At 49.3% G+C, this 17,634-nt stretch overlaps 7 protein-coding genes across 7 annotated transcripts; 6 read left to right on the top strand and 1 right to left on the bottom strand.

Annotated features, from left to right (window-relative positions):
- Positions 1–299: 299 nt before the first annotated feature.
- On the top strand, positions 300–2,058 carry UREG_07683 (uncharacterized protein; the record flags this gene model as incomplete). The annotated part of the gene is made up of 3 exons (XM_002582864.1): positions 300–357; positions 409–959; positions 1,021–2,058. 3 exons carry the CDS (start codon positions 300–302, stop codon positions 2,056–2,058), a joined length of 1,647 nt encoding a protein of 548 aa, XP_002582910.1.
- A 747-nt stretch (positions 2,059–2,805) lies between these two features.
- UREG_07682 (uncharacterized protein) lies at positions 2,806–3,979 on the top strand (the record flags this gene model as incomplete). Its single annotated transcript, XM_002582863.1, has 3 exons — positions 2,806–2,914; positions 3,143–3,571; positions 3,651–3,979. 3 exons carry the CDS (start codon positions 2,806–2,808, stop codon positions 3,977–3,979), a joined length of 867 nt encoding a protein of 288 aa, XP_002582909.1.
- A 737-nt stretch (positions 3,980–4,716) lies between these two features.
- UREG_07681 (uncharacterized protein) lies at positions 4,717–6,324 on the top strand (the record flags this gene model as incomplete). Its single annotated transcript, XM_002582862.1, has 1 exon — positions 4,717–6,324. One exon carries the CDS (start codon positions 4,717–4,719, stop codon positions 6,322–6,324), a length of 1,608 nt encoding a protein of 535 aa, XP_002582908.1.
- An 839-nt stretch (positions 6,325–7,163) lies between these two features.
- On the bottom strand, positions 7,164–11,171 carry UREG_07680 (uncharacterized protein; the record flags this gene model as incomplete). Its single annotated transcript, XM_002582861.1, has 5 exons — positions 7,164–7,563; positions 7,634–7,941; positions 7,992–10,944; positions 10,995–11,088; positions 11,141–11,171. The coding sequence occupies 5 exons, from the start codon at positions 11,169–11,171 to the stop codon at positions 7,164–7,166; spliced, it is 3,786 nt and encodes a 1,261-aa protein (XP_002582907.1).
- Positions 11,172–11,891: 720 nt separating this feature from the next.
- Positions 11,892–13,489, top strand: UREG_07679 (uncharacterized protein; the record flags this gene model as incomplete). Its single annotated transcript, XM_002582860.1, has 2 exons — positions 11,892–12,712; positions 12,766–13,489. 2 exons carry the CDS (start codon positions 11,892–11,894, stop codon positions 13,487–13,489), a joined length of 1,545 nt encoding a protein of 514 aa, XP_002582906.1.
- Positions 13,490–14,018: 529 nt separating this feature from the next.
- On the top strand, positions 14,019–15,000 carry UREG_07678 (uncharacterized protein; the record flags this gene model as incomplete). The annotated part of the gene is made up of 2 exons (XM_002582859.1): positions 14,019–14,097; positions 14,162–15,000. The coding sequence occupies 2 exons, from the start codon at positions 14,019–14,021 to the stop codon at positions 14,998–15,000; spliced, it is 918 nt and encodes a 305-aa protein (XP_002582905.1).
- Positions 15,001–15,665: 665 nt separating this feature from the next.
- On the top strand, positions 15,666–17,129 carry UREG_07677 (nuclear migration protein nudF; the record flags this gene model as incomplete). The annotated part of the gene is made up of 3 exons (XM_002582858.1): positions 15,666–15,703; positions 15,758–15,923; positions 15,993–17,129. 3 exons carry the CDS (start codon positions 15,666–15,668, stop codon positions 17,127–17,129), a joined length of 1,341 nt encoding a protein of 446 aa, XP_002582904.1.
- Positions 17,130–17,634: the final 505 nt, after the last annotated feature.

The raw sequence follows: 17,634 nt of genomic DNA, 5'->3' as shown, positions 1-17,634 counted from the left end.
CTTCGCTCGCAAATCTCAAACACGCGCAATGTGGCAAGGGATGGAGAAAGGTTGATCCGGCGTTGGATTTCACAGGCTGAACAATTCTTCCCAAGTCGATCGCCAACGCTCGAGGACTGCACTCTTCGTTGATCCTGTCTGTTTTCCCAGCTGTCTGTATCTCTGCTTCTCTGTGGACCTTGCTCAGACGCAGCCTTACTCGCCTTTGTGGACGCTCTTGCGGTCGTTCTCTTCTCGGCGCTCCAAACCCGCCCGCCCCCCAACCCTGCTCAACCAACGCTCCTTGGCCCATCATTACTATGAGATTAACAGCTGTTGCCCGCAATGCGGTGCCAACGCAGAGAGCTGCCTTGCACTGTATGATATTCCTATTCCGGCGTGATTACCCCTTTGCTGACCGCTGTCCAGCTCTTCCCCGCCTGTCAAGCAGTCGTTTCGCTTATTCCGCATTCAACACCAGATTTGCCAACGGCCGCGCACCGTCCCGGCTCCCCGCGTTGGCCATCTTGATCCCACAGCAAAGATCGTATGCCACAGGCCCCTCTACGTCCCATGGCCCCGGCGGTCCGCCCAACTTCCCGCCGCCGGGGTTCAACGCACAGCAGGCTCAAAAGCCTCTTCCGAAAGAGTCCACTGGTTCATCGCCCACTACCTCCAGCACGAGTGTTCCAGATTCTGAGGCTACAGGGGCTGTGAAGCAAACCAGTAGCCCGAAGGCCACTGAAAGCGCAAAGGGAGTCGTTCAAACTAAGGAAAAAACCCTAGAGGCGGAGGCGGCGGCAAAACAGGTTGAAGAGCCAAAAGAGACCAAGAAGCTCACACTTGGTCAAAAGATTAAGAAGGAAATTCAACATTACTGGGATGGTACCAAACTTCTGGCCACTGAAGTTAAGATCAGTACGAGATTGGCTGTGAAGATGGCTGCCGGCTACGAGCTTAGCCGCAGAGAAAACCGACAGGTTTGTTTTGAACCCCCGATAAGTGATCGCGATGAGCTTCGGGCTTATACCATTTACATAGCTTCAACGTACCGTCAAAGACCTGGGCCGGCTTGTACCATTTTCAGTATTTGTGATCATCCCGTTCGCAGAATTACTCATTCCTGTCGTCATCAAATTCTTCCCTAATTTCCTCCCGAGCACATATGAAGGTCAGAAATCCAAGGATGCCAAGGCGGCAAGTTTACGAGTTACCAGAAAGGAGGTCTCTTCGTTCCTCCGCGATACTCTGAAAGAAACTGGACTTCCGGTTAGTCCTACAAATGCAAAGAAGGAAGAGTTTGCGGAATTTTTTAGAAAGGTCCGGGCAACAGGCGAGGATCCAAGCGCAGAGGAAGTTATCACGGTATGCAAGATTTTCAAAGACGACCTTACCTTGGACAACCTTTCCCGGCCTCAGTTGGTGGGGATGTGCAAATATATGAATTTGAACACATTTGGCACCGACGCTATGTTGAGATACAACATTCGCCATCGGATGCGGCAAATCAAGCGGGACGATCGAGCTATATCCTTTGAGGGCGTTGATTCTCTTCTTGTGCCTGAACTTCAGACTGCCTGCGCATCGCGCGGTTTGAGGACACACGGCCTTTCTCCTGCCCGACTAAGGGAGGACCTGTCGATGTGGCTGGATTTGCGCCTCAAACAAGGAGTTCCCTCAACGTTGCTGGTCCTGAGCAACGCCTACATGTATACCCAGCAATCCCAAGAATATGAAATCTCCTCACAGATTGATGCGCTCAAGGCAGTTTTGTCGAGTATTCCCGAAGAACTATTCCACGAGATCGAACTTGAAGTCCATAATGCTGAAGGAGCAGCCACCAACAAGCAACGTCTTGAGGTCATCAAGGAGCAAGAGGAGTTGATCGAAGAGGAGAATGAACAGAATACCGAGACGCAGGAACAGGGAATGGCTGCCCCCAACGATAATCAAGATATTGACGAGAAGGAAGACAAGGTCGTTGCAGCCAGCGAATCCACCAACTCAGCTCAAACGTCAGAAGCGTCCGAGGCAGAAAAGGATCTGTCCAACCAAGCAAAAGAGAAAAAGGCAGAGTAAGGCGTTGGCTCGACCGCAAGGATTTAGTGGGCCATTTTTATCAGTTTTAATGATTTTCTAACCCTTCTATGCATTTGCGCATCAGTTTACTAAAACACTGAGGCACTGTCCCTGCAACTGGTGTCCTTCTTCTACATGTGTATGCTTATCGATAACTTGTTGTCTGCTTCTTCCCTTTCCCCTGCAAACTGCATTTTCTCGACTTCAATCTCGACACTATTCCGTATCTCTTCTGGGAACCTGGGGTGCTTAGGGTTTGTTTCGTTCTAGCCGTGGCTGGCTTATAGACGGCGGTGTGGAAGTTGGACAGTGTATTTTGATTTATTTGCACTTACTGGGCAGTAAAATTCCTAGCTACATAGGCATGATATATACCTGCTCATCCTGAACAGGATCCAAGGGTTGGATCCTGACCTGAATCTCAACAGAGGTAACTAGCCATTAAAATGGATTTTGCTCCTTCATTGCTCTTTTTCCCTCCAATGCAATGCCTATATAGATGGCAACAACCCACGGGCTTAACCTCGGCAAGACTGCGCCCCAGCCTGCAATCATCCTAGGCGCCCTTGGGCTTAGAATACCGAACCGTCTCCCGTTAAATATGGCCCTGCGCGCAGAATAAGAGGTATGCACCACCGTTTGCCTAGCCATATCGCAAGCGCATGTACGAGAGGAACTCGGTTTACTCCGGTCGTGAAACCCGTCTTGTTGACCAGCGTGAAGCGGTTTGGAAGGTTGTTGAGAACCATGGCACCGTTGTCGCCGGCATCGCAGGTTAGCAAGAAACCACACACTCCCGTCCAACGCGCTGATCGGGCTTTTGAATCTGACCCTTCTTTCTTTTTTGCGTGCGCCGGTCAATAGAAGGCGATTGAACGCCTACGAGCATTTGCACCACCGCCTACGACTTATGGCTCCGTCCCGCTATCGAGGCGGGCAGCGGTCTTGCTGCTGCTCTTCGCCGATAAGCGTGGGGATCTACGGGTGATTCTAACGATTCGTGCCAATACCCTCAAGTCATGTACGTTTGCTCTGGGGTCCGTCTATGCGGGTCATTGAGGTCAACGCGACTGACTCTGGGTAGACCCTGGACAGGCGGCGCTCCCCGGCGGCAAGGCGGACTCGCTCGACGAAACGCCCTTCGAAACGGCACGGCGAGAAGCCCATGAAGAAATCGGCCTGCCGAACATTAACCAAAGCTTCCCGCCTCCGTTTCGCGTCGAGCATCTCTGCGAGCTACCGGCTAACCTGGCAAGAACGGAGCTAGTCGTCCGGCCGTGTGTCGCGCTGTTACATTCCTACGACGAAGCTACAGGTGAAGATGCCGACCCTGAAGAGGCGTTTATGCCACAGTTGGATGCAAAGGAGGTGGCGGCAGTCTTCACTGGGCCATTTCATAACTTCCTGAAGCCGTGCGACGAGCCTCGGGGTGGAGAGGATGAGCGGCTGCCTGGTTCCCCGACCGATTGGTATCAAGGAACCTGGACGAATTGGAACACAACCTGGTGGAGGAGTATGTTCTCATCATCCCAATATCGCTCCAGGCTGGACTTGAATGTGAAGACGCTTACCAATTCTTCTCTCTCCTGCAGTGCACCACTTCTTCGTCCCAATTACGAACCAGAACGTCACCAAGCCCCGACGGAAAAGTCAGGAGCAAGACGCCGCAATCGCCGAATTGGACGAAGAAGAGATCTCCATTGGCCTCGAGCGATACCGAGTCTTTGGTATGACGGCCCGGATCCTCGTTGATGCAGCCAGGGTGGCCTATGGGGAGGATCCAGAATTCGAGCACAACAGCCATTTCGGCGACGAAGACATGATTGAACGACTGAAACAGTTAGGCAGGTTCAGCAGTGTTAGAGACCCAGAAGATCTACTGACCCAAGAGATGTTCGAAAAGGCCTCTAAGCTGTCCTAGCGTTGCCTTTTCTTGCATTCTTTCCGGCTTTTGGCTCTTCATTTTTAGACTGCAGATGGTCGATTTCTTGATCTACGAGCCAGCATACTTGGTACATCCGCTGGAGCGTCTGGGTATACGCTTATTATTGGCTGCTATCCCGGCGTTTTGAGCGTTTTCATTTAGCAATGCTTGGAACGGTGGCTTTTTGATTCTCTTTTTCTTTGTCCGACGTGATTCGCATGTCAATGGCGACGATGCACTCGAGGTATTTCCAATCATACTCGATGCGTAGATGTCTTTATTACTGTGCCTGCATTGTGATATATATATTTCTTCCAGCGATCCTTTCTGGTGCTCCTCAAGGTCCTCCTTTCTCTCCCTTCAGTCTGTTTCAGTTCTTGAAACCGTTGACTACAGATGCCTCGCAGTTTGCGTCCGGCGACTTCTCCCCGGTCCCTACAGCGTGCATCTTATGCTTCGGAGACGAACCAAGGGGGAACGAAAATGCCTCTGGTTCTTTGTTATCGAAAACACCGCACGGAGCAAATTCTCCATCGAGAGCTATCTGGACACATGTAAGAGAATGTGCTTGATCCTAGCTTTCCAGTTAATAATGCCTATACTCTTTCAACTTGCGAGGTTGGGACGCTCGACAACACTCCTTCAGGTATGAAGATACTACTCGACCTTCACTGTGTGCTACGCGTTGCAGGATTGATATCCCCCTCGTAGCTGCGAGTGGGCGTCGGTCTGTCATGCCTCTCACCTTCAAGAATCGGAGGAAAAAAGGACCGCCTCTACTTCCTGCTGCATCGCTCGAGGGCTTGGAGAAGTTTGTCCATCCGCATCAGCAATGGCCGGCCGATCAGAACGATTCTTGGAAGAACAAACCGCTGCCAGAACTGCCTAGGAGGGCATCCAGCGAATACAGCCGGTCCGTGAGGAATTCTGATTATAATTTCGGCTACGGGGTATATGGCTATCTTTCGAGTGGCTTACCCTCGCCTCGAGGTCACAATTCTCCCCATCGATCTTATCGAGATTCGCATCACGAAAGTCGTGCCCGTCGTCAAACGCCCACGGCTAATCTAAGGGAAAAATATCGACGAACCAGTGGCCACCATGGGCGCTGGGTAATTCGTCAAAGCTCATCTCCGGCGCTGTCCCACGATCACCCATGGGCCGAAGGGGGCTCGCCTCCTCAAGCAGAATGGTCCTCGCCTCCCGTGCCGAACGCCTCTGTGCACGGTGACACAGTGATTTTTGAGCATGCAAACGCGAGTCTCCCTGAGATCCCTACGCTTGTACCACCGCCGTCGCCGAAAACCGTTGATTCCATTGACGCTTCGCTTATTCCTCGGCCTCTTGGAGTCGACCAAATTCAAGATGAAGATGGTAGTGAGGCCGGAAAGGCCAAGGAAATACCGTCTATTCTTTTGGTGGAAAACTCCGACCCGGACATTTGCCTTTGCCATTCTCCGCATCCTCGGCATGATAGAGTGATGTCTGTATCTCGTCTTGCGAATGTTGCGCGAATTGACTTGGCACAACAAATAACGTCCCCATCGCAGGAGTCCCTGGCTATTGTTTCCCCCTGCGAGGCCGAGAAGCTTGAGGCAACGGTTCCCTATAGTCCCATAGATGAAAAGGGGATTGAAACAGTCAAGCAAGTGGAAGAAGCAGAAGAAATCCACAACGAAGATGAAGGCAACGACGAGATCGGAAAATCAACAGAAAACGACAATTCTAATTGCACCAAACTTTACTCAATTTCCACTACCGCGAGCACTCGCAAGCTCATCGTTGAAGATGAAGAACCACAGGATTCTGGTATCTCGGATATGGAACCTCCCAGAGCACCGTATCCATCTCCACGGCCGTCGCGGTCATCCTCCCTCCCGCCTCCAAATTTACACCCGAGGCATCCACGACGGCAAAAGCAGATAGCTATTCCACCAACAGATTACCAAAAATACGGCCCGCAGGCGTGGACGAAAGATAAAGCAAAGTCCAAGCCCAACTCTAAGCTGAAGCCCAAGCCTAAGCCTAAAGAAAAGGGCAAAGAGACAAACAAGAGCCAGGACCCAGGAGATGAAAAAGGGAAAGAAAAAGAGAAGAATGAACAAAAGCGCGGTATCAGCTGCATTCCACGCTACTTTCGAAAACTTCTTCCCAAGGCATTCTCCTCTGAATCCGCTCCGTGTCCGCCATCGCCATTACCTCCTCCACCTCCTCCACGACCACGACCCGAAAGCCCTGCCTTTCATCGCACGTTCACTGCACCCTCAGCCCCCTCGTTTCAACGCCAACATGCAGATTCATACCCCCATCGCACCCAAACCTATCCCCTCCAAGCCCCATAGCTACCACCCAGCCCGAGGAATGGGGCCGGATTAGAAGCGCGATTGGAGAAAACTATTGGCGCTCAAAGCCTAAATACCCCGCGGGAGAAGGCGAGTCGGGCAAAGTCCGAACGGATGAGGGGAGATGTCAAGGGAAAGGGTAGAGAGATGGGGATGGAGTTTGACCATGAGCGGTTCAGAGAACCGATTGTGATGATGGCACCGGCGCCGATGCAGATTCGGGATGAGAATGGGGTATTTTGGCTGTGAGCTGGGGCACGGGTGGTCTGTATCTGGTGGGTTGGCTAATGTTTTGTACAGTTATTATTATTGTTCTCTTGTTTTGAGGGTAAATGGTTGGAGTTGACTGGCACTCTACGGCCCAGCAACCCGCTGTTGAACCTTACAGATTTGTATTTACTAATAAAGATTGAGTTAGAGCTGTCGATGATAGTTGATAATAGTAATTAATATCCCATGTCAAAAAGAAATAGCTGTCTCTCGCGTCGGACTAATGGTTATTCGGTATATTATCCGGTTTTTACTGTTGAATGTCTCCGTGTAAGGGTATTGGATAAGGATTTCTTTGTCTATAACACAAGATTCCTTGTAGATCTGGACCTGATGCTAGTGGAAAATAGAAGCACGAAAGCCCGAACAGCTTCGATTCAGATACTACATTAAGATATCGATCAATATACATGGAATGACACAAAGGAAGGCGTTGAGCAACATAATATAAGCGTAACGAATAACAATAGAAAAGTTGATAAAGGTGTACATATGAGGGTATATCCGATCTCAGCGATATTTTCGAAGCTATAGCCATAACCACAAATATGTTAGCACAAATCTGGACTTTATTGAATGTCTAAACGGAAAAGATCACTTACATCTAATGTCAGCGCCTTACTACTGTTGGCACTTTGGTCCCTGTAGATCCCCACGAGCGCCTCACTATTCTGGAACAGTCCGGTCTTCAAACTGATAACGATGAACTGCATTCCGGGGGCCGCATGGTCGCGGATATAGTTCGCAATACGGGCAACGTTGGTATTGTCCAATGCAGCGTCGACTTCGTCAAGAACGAAAAATGGGGAAGGCTGGTAGGAATGGATGGCGAACAAGAGAGCAAGAGCGGCCATAGTCTTCTCTCCACCTGAAAGATGCTCCATGTCTCGGAAGCGCTTAAGCGGAGGCATTGCATGGTATTTTATACCGTCGAGATAGGGCTCTTCCGAATCCTCGATGTCAAGATATCTAGAGCCAGAACAATCAGAAACAAAGCAAAGAAAGGGGGCTACACGGAACAGCCTTTGGTCCAACTCACGCTTTACCGCCCATAGGATAACTCTCGGTTTTGGTGAGGTCACGGTATATGGGCTCAATTTGTTCAGAGATATGAGAAAAGGCGTGGTTAAAGAGCTCTGAACGTTTTTGCATTACATCCTCGAAGTCATCCTTTGCCCGACGAGCGCGCTTGCGCGCTTCTTCGAAATCTTTCTCAATGCTTCGAAGTTTGTTCTCTGTGCCTTCGAGGCGTTCCATAGCGCGCATGTTGGGTGCCATTTTGTCCAATTCACTATTGAGGGAGCGAATTCGTTCTTGGAGTTCGTCGTCGAGTTTATCATCAGACTCCTGCTCAAATTAGTCTCAATAACGCGTAGGTACAAAAGCATATTCCGTACCTCTTTCAATGTGTCACCAAGGCTGGTGAAATCCACCTCCAGCCCGTAATCATGAACGGCTGGTGCCTTTGTGGTGCCTAGATTGACATCCTCATCAACTTCCATTGCATCAGGATCCGTTTGGACAAGATCATCGATTGGTAGTTGATCTAAAGAGGTCGAATCTTCCTTTAAAGGAATATCAATATCCTCCAATTTGCAGCGCCGGAGCAATGCGTATCTATCCGATGAATGGCGCTGCACATCGCTTTCCAAGACGTTGATAGCTTTAAGCGTGCCTTCAACATTTTTATTCCGTTTCGCCGCTTCACGTCTCTGATCATTTAAGCGCTCAGCGGATTCGCTGAAGCGAGTTCTCTGTTCTTCTAGCTGTTCCTGGAGGAGATCTATCTCTGCGTTCAATTGATCTCGGCGGTTTTGTATTGTCTCCCTTTCGGCCTCGAGCTCAGCAATCAAAGCTTGGTCACGGTTTTCCTGCGTTCGAAGACCCTTTATTCGGTCTTCTGTCCCCTGGAGTCGCTGTTTCTCAAAGCTCAACTGGTTCTCAATCTTGCTTCGTTGGGTCGTAAACTCGAGTTTCTTCTCTGCTGCCTCTTGTTGAAGTGTCCCTTGTTGGAGTTCATATTCTCGGATATTCTTGTAGCCCAAACGGCGACAGAATTTGCGGTAAACCTCATCTTCAACGCCACTGACAGACTCTTGGAGTTCCTGGATCGAACTATTCAACTCTTCCAACGAATTCAGCTTCTCGCGATACTTGGGCTGCACGCTTTCTACTTGCCGTTTGGCATGATCCAATTCATTGGCTTTGCTCTCCAAATTCCTTTCAAGGGCCTTAAGTTCATCGCGGCCATAAGCAAGGCGCTGCTCTAAGCCAGCAAGTTGGCCTTGAAGGGTTTCTTCCTCAGCCCCTTTGCGATGCGATTTCGGAAGGTTACTCAAGTCATTCATAAGTTTGTCCTTTAATTTGTGTAAATTCGCAACCTCGGTGTCTTCCCAGCGCTTAGAATGCTTCTGCGATGGACCGCGGCCACCGGTCATGAGCCCACCCTTATGGATAACAGTGCCGTCCAGGGTTACCGCCTTTGCCTCGATACCTCGTTCATAGCACAGATATTTCGCGGTAGCCAAGTCATCGCATACAACCGCGTTTCCGCAGGCGTAAATGATTGCTCTAGAAACGGAATTGTCATAGTCAACTGTTTCAATCGCCGGGCGCATTGCACGATGCATACCCTTGAGGTTTGAATTCAGTGCCTTGACTTGGATAGTCTCAAGTGGAATGAAAGTGGCCTGCCCAGCTCTCTGGTCGCGAAGGTGTTGGATGCATTCCTTTGCTGTTTTCTCATTATCGACAACAATAGCATTGAAATGACGTCCCAAAACGGTGCTCACCGCTTCTGCATACTTCTTTTGTTTCGGTTGGCATAGCTCGCTAATGCGGCCTTTGACTCCAGGGAAAATACGTTTCAGGGTTGAGATCATCTCCTTAGTACGCAATTCCTTTTCACTTTGTTGACGGCCATCGTCGGCTTCTAGCAGCTTTTTCAGAGTAACTTGTAGTTTTTCTTCGAGTTCTGTTCGCATTTGCGCCACACGTAGCCGTTCCGAGGTGAGACTATTGAGTTCCTTTTTTCTCTGATCGATTTCACTGCTAGTGAGTTCGATGGTTTCGAGTATGCTGCTCTTTCTCTCAAGAATATTGTTCATGTCAGACTGCAAGTTCTTGACTTGCCACTCTGAACTTTCGAAATTGCTTTTAAGGCTGTTAACCGTCTCAGCATCCGTTTTCCTTTGACGCTTCATATTGTCGAGTTTGAGTTGTGTAGCGGACGAGCGTTTGTTAACTTCTTCTTTGAGCTTATTGTACTCTTGAAGGTCGGCATCGTTTAGTTTAACCCCTTGAATACTCGCAGCTTGTTGGAATTCTTTCTCCCATTGAGACTGAGCCTTGCCCACAACCTTGAGGTCTTTTTCCAGTTGCTTCACGGTCTGCGACTGAGATTCGGATTCTTTCGCGATTTCCGCGATTCTGGAAGTGTATCTAGCAATCTTCTTCGTCGTAATCTCTATCTTCTCATCCACAGGAACCAATGAATTGGTGGTCTCTTCAACTTCTCTATCCTTCATTTTGATAGATTTCTCGACTTTCGACACCTCCCTCCCTACTTGTGCATGGTCCTTTTTCGCCTCTTCCAGTTTTTGTTCATATTTTTCGACGCCCCGTTTGAATTCTTTCAGCTCATCATGGTGCCTTTGTATTTCGTCACTAGATTCTTTGATGAGGCGCTGGAAATGGAACAATTTCCACAGAATGTGGGTTACAATCGCTTCGTCACGTTCTTCTGCCTTTCTGGCGTAATTGTCTGCCTCTCTCTTTTGTTCCTGATACTGTTTGATCTCAGAGTTGATGCCTCTGCGTCTGTTGAGCTGGTAATTTAGATTCTCCGACGCCTCCTCTTGTTCTTGTTTTAGCCTCTCATACTCTGCTTTATGTTCCAAGCTACCGGAGATTTGCTCTATTAATCGAGTCAAGTCCTTCGGTGATTGGGACGCGATAGACTCGACATCACCCTGGAAGACGAGGAAATTCCGTGCTCTAATGAGGATGTTCTCGGCCTCCAAAGCCTCATTGTATTGCTGCGCAGTAACGATACGGTTATTAATACGATATTCGCTGACTCCTTGGCTTGTAATCAGGCGTTTCCAGTGCTGCTCTTCACCGGCATCATCCTCGTAGACAGCCATAACCCATGCGGTCTTGGGATCGTTGACCTCCGCGGGTTCCTCGGCGGTGCCGTCATCTTCCGCATTCGCCGGATCCTTTGATGCCGAACCATCATTATTGATTTTGGAGTGGCGTAGGACCCTGCCACGATAAACGAGGTCGCGAAGATGGGTCGAACGAAGGTGTGACGATTTGATTCCGAGGACAAATGAGATGGCATCCATTCTGTTACAGACATTAGTTGCAGCTTTGTGGGGGGAATAAGTGTTACGTACGAGTTTGATTTACCAGAGCCATTGGGCCCAATGATGGACGTAAAGTACGCATCACCGAGAAGTAGGGTGTGGTGGCCTTTGTAGGATTTGAAATCTACCCAAGCTCTGTCAGTATTGACCTTTCCGCAACGTCAGAGACAGCGTACTGAAAAGCTCGAGGCGTATCAGTTTCCCCATTTTGCTGGTATTCACGCTCAATTCCTCGGTTGCTCGGGGAACAATTATCAGAGTCCTGAGAGGACGGGTTCAGAATTGCATTGGTGACCAAAGCCTTGCTAGCAAGAGCAATGGTGGTGCGGTGCAATTGGGTGTGCAGGAGTTGACCATGCGAGTCTTCTAACGCTCGACGTCTACAAGCTCGCTGTCTGATGTAGCGCGTCGAAGCGAAAGAAAGACGCGATGGTGTCTGGATTACATAATACCCTTAGTCATCCGGGAGCGGGGGTAACAGATGATCCGGTCAGATGACCTTGGCGCTGCCTACGCTAGTCCGGAGACAGCTTAGTGCCTAGTGTTACTGGGGAAAAAGCGCCAACCACGGGCTCCGAGCAATGCACGTCCCTCCATAAAATTTCCCGTCACAACACTCTTTCATCATCAGAAGCTCTCAGACAGCCTGTCTGTCATGGTCTCAATGAATATAACTGTGTTTCCTCGCCAGCAGGTGCTGCTCTTTATCCAAACTACGATGACCTTATATATGTAGACTGGCCAAGCTACGTTTGAGCAGTTAACACATTACCTTAAGCTTTGTAAGTGATGTCACGTTCCGTCAACCAAGCTCCGAAGGACTAATCGGTGTGGTTTGAGGGCAGAAAGACGGGAGAAGACTAGAAACGAAGGCCACGCTCATATTCCTAATTGTCTACTGATTGCATATCCGATACAGTGCCTGCAATGTCCGAATCAATGCTCCTTCCCAAAAGTAGGTCTGAGCCGGACCTTCTCGGAGAGCATGCGATCATGGAAACGGCCGATAGTGTGGAGGAAATGTTGAAGGACCACAATGACATGCGCACACCGTCCTATCCGAATGAACTTGCACGGACAGCATCCTATTCGTCTGGGAGCAGCAATTCGTATCAAGAAGATTGGGAGTTCCCTCCGCTGGACAAATTGACGGTGCTTGACATCCTCGGCAACCTGGCGCTTCCCCAAAAGCTTGAGAAATGGCAAAACACGTTGACCGCGCAAAAAGCAAAGGTCAAAAAACAGCAAGAGAGGTTCAAATCCACGAGTTTGCAGGCCAAGGAACGAGTGGTGGGTGAGTGGCGCAAGAGAATGCCCACCTCAGAAGAGCAACTCGACAAGTATCGAAGACGGATGAAAGACTCCGTTGAACGACTTGGTGCTCGATGGAACGATACTGCGACTGTGACCGCCCGTGAAAAGCTGTCCTTTATTGCTGGCGTCCTCAATATTTTTATCAGCGGTTACCTCATTGGGGCATATCCAACTTATTTTCACTATTGGTTCGCTGGTCAGCTCCTCTATTTCATGCCCATCCGTTTCTACACCTATCATAGGAAAGGATACCACTATTTCTTGGCCGACCTCTGCTATTTTGTCAATTTATTGACGGTCCTGAGTTTGTGGGTATTTCCACGCTCCAAGAGATTGTTTCTGAGTACATATTGCCTGGCCTACGGCAACAACGCAGTTGCTATTGCAATGTGGAGAAATTCCATGGTCTTTCACAGTCTAGATAAAGTCACTAGGTAAGCACCACCCACCTTCAACTTTTCGAACAAAAAATGACAATAACAATTAGCTTGTTCATCCACATCATGCCGCCTGTGACCCTCCATTGCATTGTGCACTTGACACCGCCTGATGTGCTGTTGAAACGCTTCCCGGCTGCGTATAACATCAAGTTCAGTTCGCCAGGCTCACCAGGGCATTACTCACTCGGGGCAATGATGCTTTGGGCTTCTATTCCATACGCAGTATGGCAACTCTCGTACCACTTTCTTATCACTGTCCGGCGTCGGGAGAAAATTGCGGCCGGTCGACCGACCAGTTTTACATGGCTCCGTCGATCGTACGCCAAAACCTTTATTGGGAAATTGGTTCTCAGCTTGCCGGTACCCCTACAGGAACCTGCATTCATGCTCATCCAGTATAGTTATGCTCTTTTGACTCTAATCCCCTGCCCTCTGTGGTTCTGGTACCAGTGGGCCAGTGGGGCGTTCCTTTTTGTCGTGTTTTCGTGGAGTATCTACAACGGGGCGACCTATTACATCGATGTCTTTGGAAAGCGATTCCAGAATGAGTTGGAGCAGCTGAGGAAAGATGTTACCAAGTGGCAACCGTCTGCCGACGGTGCGTTGACTCCGGACGCCAACGGCAGCGTAACGAAGAGCCTTGATGACCTGGTTGTGGGAACGTCAGACAAAGCGAATGACCAAGCTGCTGATATGTTGCCAAGACTAAACGGGCAGCTTGCTGCTGCCTCTGACAACACGGGGGTTTCGACAGGAATTGTAAAATCTTAGTTTTTGAAGCGTTAAATTGATTCAGCACGCGATACCCATAATGTTTGTTTCTTCCGCTAACTGCCCTCATTGATTTGGTGTCTATTAGTTTGGCAATGACCCTTCACAATATTATCCCTTTCGTTGTAATATAATTCTTAGGTTTGAACCTTCGAGCAATTGCTAGTCCCACAGGTTGATAATGACGATTGCGATGCCTTAACAAACATGTTGAGCTTCTTTCAAATCATATTTGTGTCCCATATTTGTATCCTTGAATGGCTGGCGTTGTGATGTATGTCAACGCTGCATGGTCTCTCTCCCTAGAGATTTGTTGAAGGAGAGGTTTCCTGTTGCTGATATAGATAGGCCCACAGATATGCTGAATTGCACTAGTCCCGATAAAGTTAGCCTGTAAACCTAATCTCTCACTTGACCCAACAATGCCAAGATCTGAGCTCATCACAACCAAATGCTGAGGGCAGACAAAGAGTCCTGACTTGAACTGCACTGCAAGGAGGAATTGAGCCAAAAGTGCTATTCAAGTGCAATGGCTGGCCATACCTCGGCGGCACGATTATCACGATGCATCTCCCCACGCTATTTTGGAGCCGGTAGCTCCGTCCGATGTTCGTACCATCTCGTGCCGCTCAGAGTAAATATGAACCGTGTCGCTGACCGTACGCTTGCTAGGTTTTCAAAGCAGTGCTGCTACACTTGCCCATCAGACTCAACCGCTCTATCCATCCGTCGCACAACTCCTCCATGAAAATAACATCCCAGAGTCAGAGATTCCAAAGATCCCTGCAACCGGTCCCCAAGGAAGACTCCTGAAGGGTGACATACTCTCTTATATCGGTGCAATCCCATCGGACTACCCATCAACCCTCTCCTCTCGGCTCTCCAAACTCGCACACCTTGACCTCAGCAACGTCAAGCCGGCCGCTCCGCCGGCAAAGCCTCGGCCGGAACAGCAGAAAGTAGCAGAAGCTGCACCAGAACCCACGCCAGTAGAGGATCTGGAAACCACACTTGCGCTTCCGATTTCGTTGTCCCGTGTCCTTAGCGTACAGCAACGAGTGCGTTCCGCCACCGGAGTCACGATCCCGCTCGAGAAGTTTGTCGTGCGTGCAATAGATGTTGCGAACGATGAGCTGCCTGCGACTCAAGGCTATACCCGAAAAGAGGTTGCCGACCAGCTTTTTGACGAGTTAGTCGGCGTCCATACTTATAAACCACTTCCAACCAGTAAAGGGGCTTATATCCCGGATATTATTTCGGCCGCAGAACTTGACTCTATTCCCAAGCAGTCGAGTACAGAGGCGACTGATATAATTGACATTCTTTCGGGAAAGGCGTCAGTCGAGACAAATTCACGTCGCCCAAGGACGACGTCACCTGCTGAGAGCGAGGATGAAGCGCCCATGTTTAGCATCACCGTTCCCGAATCAGAGAGGTTGAGGGGACAAGCATTTTTGGACCGGATGCAAGCCATTTTGGAAGATGAGCCCGAAAGGTTGATGACAGTTTAGGCTGCTGATGCCGTGGCTATGTTTTCATGAGTGGCTTCGGCCTTAATTCCGACCTTTTGCACGATTCCCCAGTTTATTCTATTCAAAAGATTTGTGTATTATTTTCTGGTACTTTTCAAGTTTAGGTTCATTGCCAACATGCGTACCCAAAGAAATAAAGTACTTCATCCTTTATAGTACAATTATTTGTATGTACCTCTTATTCTCATGGCGAGTTCAAGACATCGGTGGAATTGGTGGAAAGCTTGGGGGATCAGGCTGGTGGAAGCGGGGTTTGCATGGTACCAGGTCGCTACCTACGCATAGCCTAACTTGTGAATACCTCACTGCTTATCACCTGCATACGCCGTTAGACTCCTCGTAAACGGGGTCTAACCGCCAGGAGCTGAATTCTCCGTCCGAGTACTATGTAACGAGGCTTGTTGTCAACAAAGCTCCCGCTCACTAAAGCGATCATGTGACCATATGAAAGAGGTAATCACCCAGTTAGCTGTCCACGTAGGGACCTCCCCAGGTATGTCCGCTGTACTCAGTGCGCTGTGCTGCTTCAACTCCTCGCAACCACATGCTGTCAAGGCGAAACAATCGTGTTGGGTATTCTGCCAGCTTCAGCACACTGCTTTTGCAATACGATCCTCCTCAAGACATTAACATTTACGAATACGATGAGCCAGATATTAACAGGGCGACAGGCAGAGGAGCTGTCAGCTGTTCCACACCTTCGAGGCATTCTGTTGACGTGCTAACGCAGCATCAGGCACAAATCCTTGATCGCGTACCTATCCTCCATTAACGCCTCTCAAAGTGTCACGACCCTACGAGAAGAGCTCCAGATTGGCGACAATTTTACCGACGCAGCATGCAAAAAGTATGAGGGGTTTCTCGAGAAGAAGTGGATAAGCGTTGTACGACTGCAGAAGAGGGTGAGTATGGCCATGTGTTTTGGGGAATGGGAGAATATCACGAAACAAGAAGTGCTAATTTAAGTTGAGATATTGGACCTAGAGTCGAAGATTGCGAGTCTGCAGGCGGAACTCGATTCCGCACCAACAATCACATCCAGAGCAAATCGCGACCCCAAGAGCTGGCTGCCTGGAACCTCGCCAACCCATACCCTTGGATCACATCGAGGCGCGATTACATGCGTCGCGTTTCATCCAGTTTTCTCGTCACTCGCGTCAGGCTCAGAAGACTACAGCATCAAAATCTGGGACTGGGAGCTAGGGGAGTTGGAAAGAACGCTCAAGGGCCATACAAGAACCGTTACGGGGCTCGACTTCGGGGGACAGAAAGGACGGACTCTTTTAGCATCCTGTTCAAATGATCTCACAATCAAGCTCTGGGATCCGAGCAATGACTATGCCAATATTCGAACTCTTTTCGGCCATGACCATTCCGTCTCCTCTGTGCGCTTCCTAATACCAGGCGGAAATATTCTTATATCAGCCAGTAGAGATACAACCCTCCGCATGTGGGATACCTCGACCGGGTTCTGCGTGAAAACAATCCATACACAAGGCGACTGGGTTCGCGATGTCTTCCCTTCGTTCGATGGCAAGTGGCTGGTGTCAGGCGGCCGTGACCAAGCTGCGACGATTTGGGAAGTATCTTCCGGTGAGGCGAGAGCGTCGTTGCTAGGCCATGAAAACTACATTGAATGCTGCACATTTGCACCCCCTTCAAGCTATGGTTATCTAGCAACTTTAGCTGGACTAAAAAAACCGCCATCCACAAATTCTTCGGCTGAATTCGTTGCGACAGGCGCCAGGGATAAAACTGTGAAGCTGTGGGACTCTCGAGGATCATTAATCAAGACCTTGATTGGCCATAACAATTGGGTGAGGGGACTGGTCTTCCATCCTGGTGGCAAGTATTTGTTCAGTGTCGGTGACGATAAAACCATACGTTGCTGGGATCTTTCTCAAGAGGGAAAGTTAGTAAAGACGCTGGAGGGCGCACACGAGCACTTTGTTAGCTGCATTCAATGGGCGCCAGATCCCGCCAATCTTGTTCAGAGCTCAGTCGCAGAACGTCCAGAAGGAAATAAAGGCACAGAGCATGGAACTACCGGGTTTCGATGTGTCATCGCGACTGGTAGCGCGGATTCGTGCGTACGTGTTTTCATGTAAATATATACCCATATTGAAAATCTCGTCAAGCTTATTATGTGGCACTTGTAATCCTTGTGGCCCGTACATTATAACTGCACATCTTAGGAATTCTCCGCCCTTTCAGCGACACCGATACAACTACTTGAAATCGCATCACACCCGTCAAATTCTCACGAATAAAGGCGGGAAGATTATTTGCAATCCAAGCGAAATGAAGCTTCTCCTGACTCGGCCTTGGGGATTTGCGTGGATAGCAACGGGCAATTGATGGTGACATACAGAGGGAAGTATGTGCAGTCATCCTTTGGTCGATGACCCTAGCATATCGGAGGCTCTAATTTATCTCAATTCGAGGGCAATATAACTATATAAAAAGCATGGTTATTTACCCAACATCAGAGGCCCATCTCAAACTCCACCAACCATTGCTCGCTTGAAAGTTTGGACAACAATTGAAACTGGTGTTTCTTTTTTACCGCCTTCCACGATGGCTATCTCTAGTGCCCTCCCCCATTCCGATAGA

This window comes from Uncinocarpus reesii, genomic scaffold (assembly GCF_000003515.1).
Source record: "Uncinocarpus reesii 1704 scaffold_5 genomic scaffold, whole genome shotgun sequence".
Classification (NCBI taxonomy): Eukaryota; Fungi; Ascomycota; class Eurotiomycetes; order Onygenales; family Onygenaceae; genus Uncinocarpus; species Uncinocarpus reesii.
Note: the sequence above shows the minus strand (reverse complement) of the source record. Positions and strands in the feature narration are given on the sequence as shown.